Consider the following 16679-nt stretch of genomic DNA (forward strand, 5'->3'; position numbering starts at 1 on the left):
AACCAATTTAATCTCTTTATCCTAAAATATTTAGTAGATGAATTAAAGTTAAAATATCTTAAAAATAAGTAAAAGTAATTACAAATTATTTATATTTAAAAGTAAAAGAAAAAATTGCTTTTTTTAATGAGAACAGAGCTAATAGTTAACCTAAATTGTTTTAAAATATATTAGAAAGAACAATATGGGATATGGATAACGACATGAAGGATTTATTAAAGAACAAAGTTTCCCCCCACACAAAAAAGAAAGAAAACCTTATCAAACAGAAAGAAGAGTCAAAGTTTGAAGAGAACAGCATCATAACAAGAAAAAGATTTTTCTTTTAAATACGCAAAAAGCACATATAGTGACTGAAATATTCCCTTGAACAGTAAGACTTGAGAAAGCATGTTAGCTTTCCTCATTGGAGGAGGGCCAACAGGTCCCTTGCCATGAAGGCTTTTAGAAATCTCAGTTATAATAAGAAAATGGCTGGGTGTCCTTGTCCATTATCCACCTTGGGGACCCTTTTCATGAAATGAAAAAGAAAAAAGTAAAAGACTTGAAATAGCAGCATATTCTTTCTGACTTCTTCTGACCATTGAGGAATTTATGTTTCCCCAGCAGAACTTTTGGCACTTCAACCATATACATGCACGAGTCTAGAATATTATGTGTACTTATAAGAAACGAAAGGCCCAAGAGTTCATGAGCAAGCTATAGGTACCTTTTGACCATCCCTCAGTCTTTAACAAACCCTAGAAAGAGGAGTTGGAATGGAAAGTCCTAGGATCTGGTGAGGAAAGAAATGAGAAATATGGGAATGGTTTAAGGCGTGGGGGAATATGTTTGGCCAGTGGCACGCCAACTTATCGCCACAAATCATGAGAGAGAGATACACGGGTATTCTTTCAAGAACAATGATCATTTAACATTTTGAGGTCACATGAGAAGAACAAGAGGGAAATTATACACGTAATAAAGGTTACTGGTCATAAACAAAGTTACTGTTTTTTATTACAGTAAATTTATCTTACCATGCAAATTAACAAACTTTGATTATATGTGGCTACCCATGGCACTTTGTAGTCGAATAATTGTAAAAGTTTTATATCATCAATGCATGCACTATTTACTGTTACTTTTGTTTAACTTTGTTGGTGATATTTTTGGTTTTTTAATTCTACCTCAATCCTTTCTTTTACCTCGTACAGAAAAAAAATGCAAAACTGTTTGATGAAAGGGTCTTTTACAGTTCCCGAAAGCTTGAAATGGAGGGAAGAATACATGGAAAACAAATAAAAATGAAAGAAAAAGGGAAAAGCAAGAATAAGAGGAAGTGGAAAAGAATGAAGAGGAAAAGAGAAAGTTGTAAGCAAAACCCAAGGAGAGTGTCTCCTAGTGCAGGTTCAAGGCAGGCCCCCTTTGGCGCCGGTGTCCCCGCGCGCCTTTTTCCTTGTTGCGTGTTTCTATTTCTTCTGTTTCTTTGTTTCAAATATTGCAAACTCTATACTTCTCAAACTTCTCTCTAGACATATCCCTTCGCTGACATTCTGCACTCTGTTCCCAATCTATATTTTATATATGCGAATCTCTCTCTCTTCCCACCAACGCACAATTTGACCATATATTAATAACTTTGTTTACTAATGCTTATAATACTTAATTAATTAATGTATATTACCAAAAAGTACCATGTTGCAGATATTGTATGCCAGAGACAGGTTGGTCACTAAAGTTTCCACGGGATGTGCCATGCAAGATGGTAAGCATTTTGTGATTCAAGAAGATCGTGCAAATAACAGAAAGGGTAGTTAAACTAGTTAATCAGATTTGCATATTTCTGAAAGAAAAGGGAAAATAAATGTGATATTATAGACGGCATTGATCAGAGATAGAAAAGAACTGATTCAATTTGATTTATGATTATCTCCATTTAAATAGTGTTGGGTGGATATTTAGGAAACCATGATTTGTATTCCTCCAGCCAGGGTACATATAAGCCAACTATCTTATTCTCTCTTGCGAAAAGCATAATCAAATGCAAGCATGATCTAAAAGGGTCCTAGTTAAAAACAATAATTAATGCTAGAAAGAAAGGGCACAACTAAAAGAGTTGTTTGGGATGTGTTTCATATTGTGTGTGTGTGTGTGTGAAGAATATTTCAGGTGCATGCGCAAAGACAGAAGAGCTTGATTTTATTGAGTGCAAACTAAGCATGACAAACCCTAAAGTAAGTGTTGCTCCCCCTTGACATCATTCCACTCACCATCTTCACCTTCCCATCCCGAGGCAAAACCTACCAGTATATACATTCTCTGCTTCTCCACCACATCTCATATCTTCTCTATCCTTCTCTCACTCTTTCTCTACATAGAATCCCACATTTCAATTCCTTTACATTTCATTTTGCCACTCACACATGTCATTCAACACTAATAAGCCATTCCTTTTTCTTTTGTTTATTTTGGAAGCCATGCATGAATATATGCTACATGTATGACCTATATAGGTCCCTCTAAACCCTCTACCTGATATCGTTATCTACGTAGAAATGATAGTGTTCTATAGCTATATGTAAGATATCTCGACTTATTACCAAAGCAAAAGTGACTTAATAAAACACGCCTTTGCGTTTTGTCTATTTCTCAGTTTTTGATATACCCGTGATTGGAATGTGGAGAACCCACTTCTGTTTGGTAGGAATATAAATCTATTTATGGGTTTTGTGCTTTCCACTTTATTAATTTTCATTTAGGCATGCTGCTAGCGCATATATAGTTGCACCTGAAGCATTGATAGCGACTCCCATCTCGAATTTAATTTGTGTGGTAAGTATAGTGATGTTCCTAAACATCAACCAACCTTATATCACTGCATTCTTCCTCCAGCTCCACCATCATGGTCGCATTTCATATTCATGCTTTACTTACAACAAGGACATTCAATAATTGTGATTAGGTGCAAAATGGGACCCTGGGGGATATTGTTTAATGTTGAAACGCCTTTTTCTTCCTTTTTGGTAGATAGGCTATTAGCTAGAGAGCTATCCAACTGCTTGAAATTTTCATTACCCCCCACTTCTGTCATGGATCTTCAATAAGTCATATCATGGCGGAACGATATAATACTGCTGGGATCAACTTGTGCTGATTATGTGCATGTTTTTCATCTGATACAAGAGAGAAATGATGGATGATAGTGTCTGTGATATGGGAGGCAGAGAAAGCGATGTTGGTGAGGTTCAATCCGAAGACGGATTTACATGTAGAAGCAGTAAAATACGATCTCAGATTGAGCCGCGCCAATATCACTTATCATTGCTGAGTCCCCCTCATTGTTGCTTTCCAGCTCATCACAACTCATCAGATTCTCTCGTCAGAATATTACTTCCAACGTTGATTAAGGTTGTCATAAACAAACATTTCCCTCTTGGTTGGTCCAATCTTTGACTGAAACCAGTTGCTGCTACCAGTAAATCCAGAGAAGCTCTAACTCAAGTGCAACATCGCGATTATCACTACAGGTAAGTAAGAATATTTATCTATAAGATCGATCTTGATTTGGTGCTTGCTTTTCTGGTATGATATTTTGATTAGGAAACCTGAGACCAGATTTTATTGCATCTGTGTGTGTTCTCCCTTGTGATCTTCTCATCTACATTAATATCAAGGTGATCCGACATAAAGTATGAGACAAACGCTAAACGGAGAAGTGATCTATGTAGTTTAGCCATGCATATATATCATGTCCATTTTCATCCTTATTTTTGTTTAACGAAAGTTTGGTAGTTAACTATTCACTCTGAATGTCTTCGCATTTGATTAATTAAAATAAAAAAGTCACAGCGTATATTCATTTTTGTTCTTCATCCTCATATTTAATGTGAACTTCATGAATTATCTGCATAGGATTTCAATTTCATTTTTCCCCTTTGGCAACCATCGGATTTTAAGATATTAAACAATGATAAAGTGGACAAAGATCGAGGCTATCTCGTGTCAGTTTGAATAGTTAGATATCGATAAACTGGAATACAAGAGACTAAATTTGTCGTCTGATCAGCTTCCAAACTAAACCATTTTATAGTATTTTGACGATCCAAAGTGCTTCTGAATACGATTAGTGGGACGTAAGAAGAACTGTTTGCCCAACAGTGTTCAGTTCTTTTGTCAAAGTTGATGATTTTTTAATTTAATTTAATATTTGCGATAAAGACTTGGTCTTGTGTTGCATGTGTGATGAACAGTTCGTTAACACAGCATAGGTGTTTGATGATTGGTTTGGGGTGCTGTTTAAGTTGAACTAAGAACAGTGCTATAAGTTGTTTTGATAGAGCTGGTTTAGACAAATTAATTTGAAAATGAAAAGAAGTGTTTGTTTCTTGGGAGACCAAAGATTGACTTGTTTTATTAGAGTAGCTGGTTGCAGTGAAAATCAAGGTCCTGGATGGGGCTAATGATAAGTGATTGATGTTATAAGTGATATAACGGTGAATTGAAGTTTCCATGTTTGAGTCCTTCAAGTCTGGCTGGGGGCTGTTTGGCTTTGGGGGAGATTAGTAATGATTCATGGACAAGAATGATAGTTACTACAGAGAGACATTAAAAAACGGGGCCTTACACTTCGAAATTATTTTTTCCCATCACTTTTTCATTTGTTTCTGTGGCTCATAAATGTCAGTTTTTGGAATGTAATTATTCCCCTTCATGTACATCTTTCTATGTGATTAATGGTTAAATTCCACATTATATAAGAGAAACATTAAATAGGATAAATGAGTTTATTGAAGGTTAATTACTTTTAGATGGATTTTCAAAATGGAACCATTTAAAAAAAATTGAATTGAGAAATTATAAACTATGAAAATTCAAATTTGGTTACAAAGTGATTACTTTTTTTCCTTTTATATATAGTGGGTCTGATTTGATTAGAAGGTGTTTTAGTTTTTTTTCTAGGGGTTTGAATTGGTTGACCGTTTACCGTTGAATATGGATGAGGATGACTTAAATTAATATTATTTTTAAATGTAAATAAATTTTATTATAATTGAACTCTTAATTGATCAATTAAAAATTTATTATACAAAGTGTATATTTGTTAATGATCAATTAAAATCATTTTCCCTGATTTTCTGGAACTCTATTATTATGTTGTTGTGTGTAGTTGATTTTTTAATTAATATAGCATAGAATTAATTTATTTTTTACTATTTTGGTTTGAATTTGTGATTATAGTAATGTAATGTTTTACTTCAAAATTATTCATTAATAATGTTAAGTTGGATGGTTGTTCATCCAACTATATGTATCATACTAGTTTTAAGAAGTGGGCCTTTCAAATACAAACATTGTTAAAATTGAGTGAAAATTAATAAAAAATTTCCTTAAACTTCTCATTTTGTCTTAAAAGTATTTATAATTTAAAACATAGTATCAATTTTTAGACCAATATTATAACTTAATTGGTTATTTATTTAAATTAATTTCTTAAGAATAAATAATTTATGTTTTGATAATATAAAGAGTTTTTACAATGTTATTCAATAATAATTTGTTTCATATGATAAGTTTATCATTTTTTACAATAACTACATTAAAATTCATGTAAACGATGATTCTTCTATTGATTGACAACATAAAACTTTTAACATGATTAGGATATAATACGAGGCATAAATGATATTATTCATTATTTATTTATATATTATTTATAAATTTTAAGATGATATTAGTTACTATTTTTAATAAAAGTAAGAAGATTAGTTATTTTTTATTCACAATGTATGGTAATATTAAAAATAAATAAAATGTAATCAATAAATATTTTCATTAATCTTTTTCAAAAACAACATAAATGCTTTATGTTTTAAGGAAATGTGTCACTCGTATTTTAACTTTGTAAACCAATATTGGTAATATGATTGACTATAGAGATGTCAAAACGCGTAATACGGCTCGATCCGGCCCGGTCCACCACGGATTGGTCACTTAATGAGTTAACTCAACTCGATTTACTTATTAGCAAGTTTAAAAAACTCAAACCCAGATCGACCACATGTGTTAGTGGGTTAAACAGATTGACTTACTAGCTCATTTAATTATAAATTTTTTCAAAATAAAAAAATTACAATTTTTTTAATTCAAATCTAAATAAACCTTATTCTGATAAAGACAATTAAAAAAAAGTATCATACAATCCAAGCGTAATAAAAAAATATGTACAAAAGACGAACAAATAAGTTTTTAATATTGATAATTTTTTATTAATTGTTCATTTATAATATTAGAGTCTTTAATAGATAAATTTATAATATTTTTTTCTCTTTTGAAACATCTTCTTCTTTATCACCATCTATAATATAATTAAAAAAATTATATATTTTTTTAAATCCAATGGGACTTAAATTCGTGGTGATTTGTAGGTTACAACTTATTTTCACATCACTAATTGATTCAAATTATATCTTCAAACAAGAGGCTGTTCTAACAAATTTACTTTCCTCAGTATATTTTGTATAAGTTACAAATTGAAGAATATAGTTTAGAAATTGCAAATAGTAAATACACAATTTGAGTTTATTCTATTGGGTAATTGTGTATTTAATGCATTATATTTTTATAACTTCATATTTAAACTGGAATATTTTTAAAAATATTGACTTAAATAATTTCATAATAAAAATATTTAATACATTAAACACTCAATTTAAAAATAACATCAAAATATTTTCTCTTAATTATATTGGAAATTTTAAAAGACATTACTGTAACATTTTTATAATTCATTGAAATTGAACACACTTTAAAAGAAATTACAAATACGCCTGCTCAATCAACTCAGTTGGAATTCTTTTGACAATTATTATGGCATCTATTCAAAGAGGGGAATAAAATATTTGCTAGAAAAGTAAAAAATAAAAGCGTTTTTTTTTATGCATCAGATAATGACTTTTAATTAATTCATAAGAATAAATGAAATTTTGATGAAAAATACCTTTGAAAAATTTATGTTAATAATTTTGTTGACAAAGAAAATGAGATAAAAGATGAAAGGAAAAGAATAGAATTATAATTTACTTGTTCGTAAAAACATTATAATTTCCGCTAGAATAATAGAAAATAGAAAATTTCTATTTATTTAAATCTAAATAACTAATTAAATGGTATGTACAGAAACACAATACAACAATGGATAAAACCCAGAGTTTATGAGATAATTTATTCTTCTGTTTTCTTTTCCATTTATTGTACTATTAACATATTAATCAAATTAATGAGAGAGTTTTTTGGATTCTCAATAAATTTAAGAGTTTTGCTATAACTGTTTTTCAAGTCTCACATAATGTTTTTGAAGAAGTTAAATTTGTTTTGTAAACGTTAAATATTTAAGATTTAAGTTTAAACAAAGGAACATTATTTCTTGTGTGTGAGTTTCATTGCTAGCCTAATTGAGGCAGCAGAAAAATTCATAATTAACCAATTTTTAAGAATTATGATATAATATTAAAATCTATTTTAATTTGAAAACTTTGTACTATTAAATAAATAAACTGTTAAAAGTTGTATATACTATCTAATATTGTAAGATAAAAAATATTTAATAAATTATATCGTGGCTACATCAAGATTCAAAGTTGTGAAAAAGTGCAAATTGAATTTCTGATATTTATATAAAAGAAGGTGGTTTTTGACCCAAAATGTGACAATTTCTTAATGAATTTAGGTGTTTGAGCATAAGTTTTAAAAAGTAGGGTTGACATTATATGAAGAAATGTTCATCTAAAAATTTGTTTTTCTTCAAATAATTATTTAATTGAAAACTTTATTTATCTTTAATTGAAATGGATTTTGTTTGTCGAGAGCAGTTACTTGATCATTTTCTTAATTTTATATATATATATATATATATATATATATATATATATATAATATTATACTTCTGTAAAATAATAATAAACATATAAATTAAAATTAATGTATATAATTGAAATCACTTCATTTATATTTTTTAATTATAATATTGTTATTTTAAAAATAAATTTATAAACTTAATTATTTTTTTATGTATTTCGTTGTGTTTTAACAATAAATTTTGAATTTTTTTTATCGTTATTTAAGCTAAAATTGACCATTCCTTGTGAGTTTTATTTATGTAATTTAAAAAATAAAATAATTGAAAAATATTATATAAGCAAGTCAACTATAACTTATTTTAAATAAGTTAACGTTAGACATGTTATTATATGAATATTTTATTAAGTAAGAAAAACGAAAGCAATACTAAATTTATGATAAAATTATTTCATATACATAGTTAAAATACCTATTTAAAAACTAAGTAAAAATATAGATTGGTTACCGTAAACCTATGATATCTTTTACGAAAATGATTTTATATTTTAAATTTCATTTAGAAAAAAGCTAAATTCCTCGACATAAATGAATAAAATAAAGTGTTCAATTTACTAAAATTAAATGCTTAATTATGATAACTTAGATGGAGAATGAAAGTTATAAATATATTATAATATTTATGAAAAATTAATTAAGATTTTTTCATAATTAATTTCAATATTGTTTTTAACTTTTAATTTACAAAGGAGAAAAAAATAAATATACACATTTCAATGGATTTTAAATCAATAATTAAGTAAATAAATTTCAATAAATCACATCAATAACTTTAATTAATGCAATAAACATTTTTAATCTAAAAATTAATAAATATTATGTATATTACTTTCGATTAATGCAAATTTTAAATTATTTTCTACAGTTTACGGTTATTTTGAAAATAACATAAAATTTTAAATATTAACCGTTATTTTTTCAGTTTTGTTTAACTCTTTTGAATCACATTAATAAACCGGTTATAATGAAAAGATTAACTTGAGCAAAAAAAAGCATTTAAAATTTATCATTAAAAAGTAACTATATTCATTTTGAAATAAATAAATATCTAACTTTTATTTTTAAAAACAATACTATTATAATTATAAAATATAAACCAAGTGTTTCTAATTAATTACTTAACATATTTATAATTAGTTTATAATAATATAAATCAACTTTTTAAATTAAATGTACGCATATAAAAGATAAAAAGAAAATAAAGTTATCATTTAAATGTCCAACTCATTGTGGAAAAAAAATTAGTAAATTTGTTAACTAGGTTACCACCAATTTAAAATGACCACCTGACTTAAATTTGTAATTTTGTTTTTTAAAACTTTACCTAGATAATAGGAAATTTTGTTAAAGAAAAAGGTTGAGCAATACGAAAATCGAATAAGTAGAGTTGGTTTAAACCATGTTCCTACAGATAAAACCCAGTTGAACCCAAACCCAATGAAACATGAATGATTACATTTGATCACATTGAAGCCCACAAACATTAGTATATGTTATTGTAACATAGTTTCTCTCAAGGTCATGGGCATTAACCAGATTGACCCTCAAACAAGAAGGTTGCTACTTACTTTGGAAGTTCTTGCAGAAAGTCATAATCATGATATGTATGGCAACAAGGATCTAATTTTAGTTCAAAATGATAAGATTCCAATGAACTTTCTGGGAACTAAACATCATCAACATGTATAAATCTTTTATTTTTTAAACACACTGGCACGTACCAGAGGATATGGACTATCTTACAAGAACAAAGAAATGATGCACAATTCTGACAATTTTTTTCTTAAAGGGGGAAAAGGAAAGAACAGTAATAATAGATAAGGAGTTTTGCCCATTGAACCGTATAACCAGAAGCTCATTGTTTCAGAAAAGCAAGGAGGGGAATCTGGTATCATTATGTTCCATTTTTTTTCCCATCGTTTGTTTGATTGCAGTGTTAGTGTTAGTTTTCTCACTCACACTGCTTCCTGGTCCAACCCACCCTAGCTAACTGTATTTGGAGCCTAATTTTTTGTTTACCTGAAGGACCAATGCATAGTGTCAATAATGGACTATACAGATACATTTGGTTTATCCTAATAGTGACAAGATAAGGTCAAAGATTGGTAGATATTTAGTCCAATATTTGAATGATCATATTAATATGCATGCTGATATATTAATTAGGTAATGTGTTTTGGTCTTAAACCATGCCTACTTATGATTTGAGTACACACAGGTTAAATAATTGCCCAGTGAATCTTCTTGCCACTATCTTGGATATGCACATGCTGGTATAATAAGGGGAGAGAAAAAAGTTTTCGTCGCCACCTAAGTAACCACTGAGAAGGCATTATTGCTGGTTTTCCTGCCTTTTACTTTTCTATCTTCTTGTCACGATATGGTATTCACTGGGTTTCTTTCGTGCAGGAAATGAATTGGATTTTGTAAGTGTAGCTTTAACAACTATAATAAAGATACATCACAGACTTTTGGCAGGGCCTATAACAGTGATTGGGTTGCCATTGTACTATTCATTTGTCCCCAGTTAACGAGGATATTTACCTGTTTTTTACCAAGCATGCGTCCTGTCTCAGACCTCTAATATTGCTGAGGTAAATATTGTAAGTTGTAACCTTAAGAATCTTGCTACCAGGGGTGAGTAAGTAGTACATACATGTCTCAGTTTCTTTTGTCAAAAGGCATACACCTCCATGATCCATGATCAGATCAACTCTGTGCTGGACACTGTTTTTTGAGAAAAAAATATTGATTTAAAAGGGTATTTGTGAAAATCAAGAAAACTTGTACCAAAAAGGGTATGCACCAAACAACTTGAAGTTGCAAGAGCATTGTGTTTCAAAAACTTCTTTGGCCAAGAATAAAAGTTCAGTGTGAGAAATTGTTCTTTAAAGGTAATTGTTGTATGAGAAAATTGGTGATGTGTGGTTGCTAGTTAGCATTATACGCACAATCATAAACTTAAATCCCGTGTCATCATTACCAAGGTGAATTCCTCACTGTTAAGCCTCGAAATTTTGTCTTGATTTTTCTAATTTGAGCAATGGATGAGTTGCATGTGACAAAACTATAGAGATGGGGGCAACATGGTCTATCAAAGTATTCTCAATTTGGTCGGGACACCTTTATTATCTATAATGTCAAATCAATGAAAAGAAAAAAGCCTAATCATGTGCCCATAAAAAAGAACAGAAACCTATTCTCTCATGCCAGGCATCTTCAAAAGGAACGGTGCGAGCTTACGAAAGATTACAGCATGATTGATGCTAGGAATGGCATAAGTTTCAAATTACTGACGGTAAGCAGATTCTATATATAATTGCTGCTTTGATATCAAAAGGAAACTTTGTGACTACCTTTCTTACAATAACGAATAAATTAAAGCAAATTCAGATTCCTTTTCCCATTTCAAATTATCAAGCAAGACAGATATTAAGACAATACAGTCCACAGACAGTTATGCTATGCACAAAGACATATATGCTATCAATGTTGGTATCAAGTATATATACTGATTCGCGTGGATATTTTTCTTTAACATTACCCAATTGGAATATAGAATCGGACATATACTGGCCTGCAACAAGTATCTGTCCAAACAATAGAAGATGTTGAACAACTTTGCTTTTAGTGGCCTTAATCTCCTAAAAGTATATACAATGAATACTTACTACGATAAATGCTGCTGAAGATATAAGTAGCAAACAAATTTTCTGAGAAGTGAGGCATTTGGTTCAATAGATTTAAAGATGCATAAAATCTGGAATTAAAGTAGTATAACCAGTGAAAAATGCAATCGATTCAGGTCGCTGAAAAAGACATTCTGAGAAGTGAGGCATTTCATATACATACAGGGGAATTCTCAGTTACAGCATAAGCAAATGACAAGTTTCTTTGCATATTGATGGTTAGCTCCCTAATAAAAGAGCTCAAATAAAATCAATGTATCATCATTCATCACTCTTTCCTCATTCTTCTGGCCCTGACATATTTTAAACACCCAAAAAATATGTAAGCTTGAAATGTCCATCTCCACACAACAACAACAAAGGAGGCATTCCAACCTTGGTTTCAATCAATGATTAAGCCAGCAATAAAGAAGAGGACCATTTTTTTCGTCTCACCGATGCTGCTTGCTGGTATTCAAAGGAGAGGCCCTCATGCTCTTGGATTGTGTGTATGTGATGTGTGGAGTTCCATCTTTCTTCTTCCGTCTCCCTTGTTGGGACAAGCGAGAGTGATAAGACAAAATTGCAAGGTCATTAAGCCCCTGCAATGGAGTCAGCGCTTTCACAACTTCATCCATGTTGGGGCGAGATTTAGGGTCTCTGCTGAGGCAGCTATAAGCTAACTGGGAAATCTTCTGCACTCCTTTTAGAGAATAATTTAGCTCCAGGCGAGGATCCACAAGCTGGTACAGCTTTCGCTTGTCAGCTAAGTATGGCCTAGCCCAAGAAACAAGATTTTGCTCCCCACTCGGACGCTTCTTGTCCATTGATCTTCTTCCTGTTAGTATCTCAAGCAACACAACTCCAAAGCTATAAACATCACTCTTAGCAGTCAAGTGCCCTGGTAAAAGAAAACAAACAGAAAATCATGCAGTTGTTTAGTTCTCATAGGTCTTAGAAAGACTTCTACAGGTGTCTGGATAGATGAACATGCGCTGCCTTAATGTCTGCGCTGTAGCAGAAATTGTAATCCATAATACAACTTTCACCACAGCATATCCAAAGCTTTAAAGAGTTTCATTCTTACCTGTCATGACATATTCTGGAGCAGCATAACCATAAGTTCCAACTACTCTGGTAGAAACATGTGTTTTGTCTCCTTGAGGTCCTGCTTTTGCTAGACCAAAATCTGAAAGCTTTGCATTATACTCCTGTAAGATACGACATGTTAATAAGTAATAAAACAAACTTCTCTGAAACTGATTGGATTATTTCAGTAACCACGTACCGTATCCAGCAAAATATTAGATGTTTTAAAATCTCTATAAATGACTGGTTCTGGACCATTGTGGAGGAAGGCCAATCCTTTTGCTGCACCAAGGGCAATCTTAACCCTGTTGGGCCACGGGAGAGGTACGGTTCCTTCAAATTGTGGCAAAATCGGGACTTTAATTGTTAGATACCGTGATCAAGAGGAAAGGGACCAGAACAGAATAACTAGTTGTAAGGTATGCCAGATCTATCATCATCATCATCAAGAATATGGAAGCAATGAGGGGAGAAGGCAAATAAATAGTGAAAAGAAAAAGTTATTAGATGATACAGAAAAGATTACAGAAAGAGTATGAAGTCATGAAATTTCCTGTTAATATCCTCGAGTAATATTTTTATGTGGTTAATTCTATGGAGTATTTTCAATAACCACAGAATGCATAATTTTATCCTTTTAACATATAAAGTCATTTGCTACTACTCAAGAACACTTCATGATAATGGCATAACATTTTGCTAGCTAATTTTAATTTTTATATAAATAAGACAATAATCAGTTGTGATACAAGTCACACTAATTGCTCCAGTAAATAATTCCTACAAGGGGAAAAAGAAATGCAAAATATATGCTGGTGAAGAAAGAATTCTACAATGTTGCATCAAGTCACAGATTAACAAAAGCAGATCACTTCATTAGTTTTGGTTTATTATTCAAGCAATAGCAATCGAACGATTTTGCAGGAAACCTGGAAACTGTTACCACATAATCTCAGATATGTAGCAGTCCTCATAATTTCTACGTAGAAAAGAAAGGAAAGGCAAGGCAGAAACTAACTTCTGAATAGATGATTTTCTAGACTTCCACGGGTCATAAACTCGTAAACAAGAAGCCGCTGATCATCTTCAATGCAGTAACCGATAAGTTTCACAAGGTTAGAATGGTGAAGCTGTCCAAGAAAGTCAACTTCAGCCTGCATCAACAAAATGTCATGTTACAATTCAATCTCCAACCTATCCTAAACATCACATTACAACACCAATCTACTAACCCAAAGCAGATATTTTACTAACCACCCATTCTCTATGGCCCTGAAGGCCATCTGGCTTCAAGCTTTTGACAGCCACTGTAATCCCTGACCCAGGTTTAGCTGGCGAGGTTCCATCTTCCTCAATCCATCCTTTGAAAACATAACCAAAGCCACCTTCCCCAAGAATGCTATCAGGTCTGAAATTTCCAGTTGCAGCTTTAAGTTCTTGAAATGAAAATTGAAGGAGCTGGCATGCAGCCTTGTTCTCCTGGGGTGGGGGATCAGGGTTATCAGAAGATAATCGAGCTTCGAGGGGAGGACAAAGTTCTCGATTGCTAGCATTCAGGTATCTTGTTTCGCTTGCTGCATCAGTAAAAAATAAAGAATGTGAAGGCTTCCTTCTTGAAATTCCCAATACTCATGAATAAGATTTCTGATAATTGCATTTAGCTTGGTTTTGGATCTGACAATGCAATCGAAACCATCATATCACAACGGATTAAATAAATCCTTAGTTTCTACTTTCAAGCACAAAATTTATAAAGCTTCAAATTCCAGAAAATCCATTCACTCTCTACGGAAATGAAAAATATAAATCCTTTTGAATTTTACAAGGGGGAATAGCTCAGTTTGCTCTGCGCACCACCCCACGTTCCTTCGAAGGAATCATGCAGTTAGCTATGCTTACAGTGTCTGAAACAAGAAGATGGAGAAAAGGGTTCTGAGAACGCACATCGATAAAGCTGAAAAAGATCCATCTTTTTAACTACCCACGTCATAATTAAACTCCATAAAAATGCCTGCCACAGAAAGTTCATTTTTTATATAAAAAAATAACCATCCCAGAAAACTCCATGATTTCAAGCAAACCCAGAATCAGGTATTTCGAAAAAATCAAGTCCTACATTGGCTAAAGACTGTGCCTAATAAGAGCTTATATAGCTTATGCATCTCTCCGTTTACAAATCAAGTTTGTCGGGGATAAGTCAGGCCCAAATTCTAAATAAGGTACTGCAAAACCACAAACTTTTATTTCCGAATTAGAAGGAAGAAGAAACTTTAAGCTTCAGAAAAGAAGAAAGTAAACAAAAGCAGAGAAGAGACTCATGGGGTGTGGCCAAACTTGAAACTTCATTCAGTGGTGAGAGAGAGAGAGAGAGGAGTGACACTAAACAATATAGTGGTTGAGATTCACAATGAAGATGAAGAATTCTCCAAGGTGGAAAAAAATTGTTTATGTTGTGTTGTGTATGTACCTGCATCATAAACGAGACTAGTACGAGGGATAGTGTTAGCAGAGTCTCTGGAAGCTGAAGGTTTGCACGCACCTCTAACACCGCGTTTAAGGACAGCCCAGCAACCGCACTTCTTCTCTGTCTCCATGCTCACAACTTTCATATTAATCACGGACTGAGGGAGAAGATGTTAACCATGGTTGGCTTCAAAGAAAGAAGAGAGTGATAAGAGAGAGAGAAGAGAAAGAGATGGTGTTTGTGTTTGTGTTGGAGATTGCAGGCATCATCATCGCCATCATCGCAGTGTGTACAAAAAGAACTTTTTTCCCACCACCTTTTGTGTGGGGGATGGGAATGGGACACTCTCTCACACACACACACACTCTCTCTCACCCTCTGTTTTTACCTTTGTGCTTGAAATTACCAAAACACAACATAAAACCTCATGTCCAACAAAGTTTTAGCATTTTTTTGGAGTGCCTCCTTCGTGCCTTTCACCGCCATTCATTCATTCATCAACCTTTTATACCCACAAAACAAGTACCACATATTTTCAAACAGCTGATACGCATACTTTTCTTTATTCATTACACAGAACCATGTATTTTACTTTATGTTTCTTTAACATTATATTTCCACCTTTTCTTCTACTGTCTGTTTTGAATTATAACTTTTGCAACAATTTCTTAATTTACTTCATCATTTTGTTTTTTGTCCACTAATTATCAAAGTTTTACAATGGGTTTTAATTTTTGTACGTATTAATATAAATACTTTTTGTATTGTCAATCAATCAGTTTTTAAGATAATGTTGTTCGTATTAGATTTGAATAATGTGCCCGCAAAGAATATGATGTTACGTGTCACAGTAGACAACAAATTTTGCTGCTCAACTGTTCCAATGATTATGTTGTAATTTGCCTGTTTTTGTTTCCGTTGTGATTTTATTTGAAACAGAGAAATTTATAGAATATTTTTTTCCTGGTTTAGTATATAAGTCACATGCCTGAATTATGTATCATTGAAGGAAGAATAGTTGATACTATAACACCCTTCCTACAGGTTTCGTTTATTATTATATTATTTAATATTTATTATTATGCGCACTTATAAAACTATAATTATTCAATTTTGATAAACCTCTTCTTTACATAATTATAATTTAATAAAAAAAATTATATTTTATGTAAAATTGCTAATAATATTAAAGTATCTCTCTATATATAATGTAATATAATAAGAGAATAATCTTTTATAAGAGAAATAACTATTGGTTGTAGAATAATACATTAATAGTTCGATTTAAAATTACAATATCACTTAAATGAAGCCAGTTGTTTCCAAAATTACATAATTTATATATTTTAATCTTGATAATTAATTTACAGTAAGAAAAATTGATAACATTGTTCTTTCACAAACACATAACGTATAAAATGAGCATTCTTCAATATTATATTTAAATAGTCAGATAAAAAACACTTATTTTGTATGAAAATATATTGTTAGTCTTCAATATATATATCAACTTCTAATCTTATATCTATTAGTTCATATGCTGAATACAATTATAATAATTT

The 16679-nt window shown here is 31.4% G+C and overlaps 1 protein-coding gene across 2 annotated transcripts; it reads right to left on the reverse strand.

Moving 5' to 3' along the window:
• Positions 1-11673: 11673 nt before the first annotated feature.
• Positions 11674-15591, reverse strand: LOC148206972 (serine/threonine-protein kinase PBL34-like). 2 transcript variants are annotated; one of them, XM_088105176.1, is made up of 6 exons: positions 15121-15591; positions 13908-14227; positions 13672-13807; positions 12853-12986; positions 12652-12775; positions 11674-12465 (listed from the first exon to the last, which is right to left on the reverse strand). In XM_088105176.1, the coding sequence occupies exons 1-6, from the start codon at positions 15260-15262 to the stop codon at positions 12017-12019; spliced, it is 1305 nt and encodes a 434-aa protein (XP_087961302.1). In that variant the 5' UTR covers positions 15263-15591; the 3' UTR covers positions 11674-12016. The 2 variants fall into 2 exon arrangements, with proteins under 2 accessions (XP_087961302.1, XP_087961303.1); XM_088105177.1 differs by having other exon boundaries at positions 15193-15287.
• Between the last annotated feature and the right edge of the window lie 1088 nt (positions 15592-16679).

The sequence above is a fragment of the Vigna umbellata genome, chromosome 1, assembly GCF_029865625.1.
Source record: "Vigna umbellata cultivar VRB3 chromosome 1, Vumbellata_1.0, whole genome shotgun sequence".
In the NCBI taxonomy this organism is placed as follows: domain Eukaryota; kingdom Viridiplantae; phylum Streptophyta; class Magnoliopsida; order Fabales; family Fabaceae; genus Vigna; species Vigna umbellata.

What these genes read in the sequence shown, in the direction of transcription:
- LOC148206972 (XM_088105176.1), bottom strand. Translation starts at nt 15,262, where the DNA reads ATGAAAGTTGTGAGCATGGAGACAGAGAAGAAGTGCGGTTGCTGGGCT. An exon ending in AGAAAATCATCTATTCAGAA is followed by an intron (nt 12,987 to 13,671) that starts GTTAGTTTCTGC and finishes CACAATTTGAAG; the next exon opens with GAACCGTACCTCTCCCGTGG. An exon ending in CTAATATTTTGCTGGATACG is followed by an intron (nt 12,776 to 12,852) that starts GTACGTGGTTAC and finishes CGTATCTTACAG; the next exon opens with GAGTATAATGCAAAGCTTTC.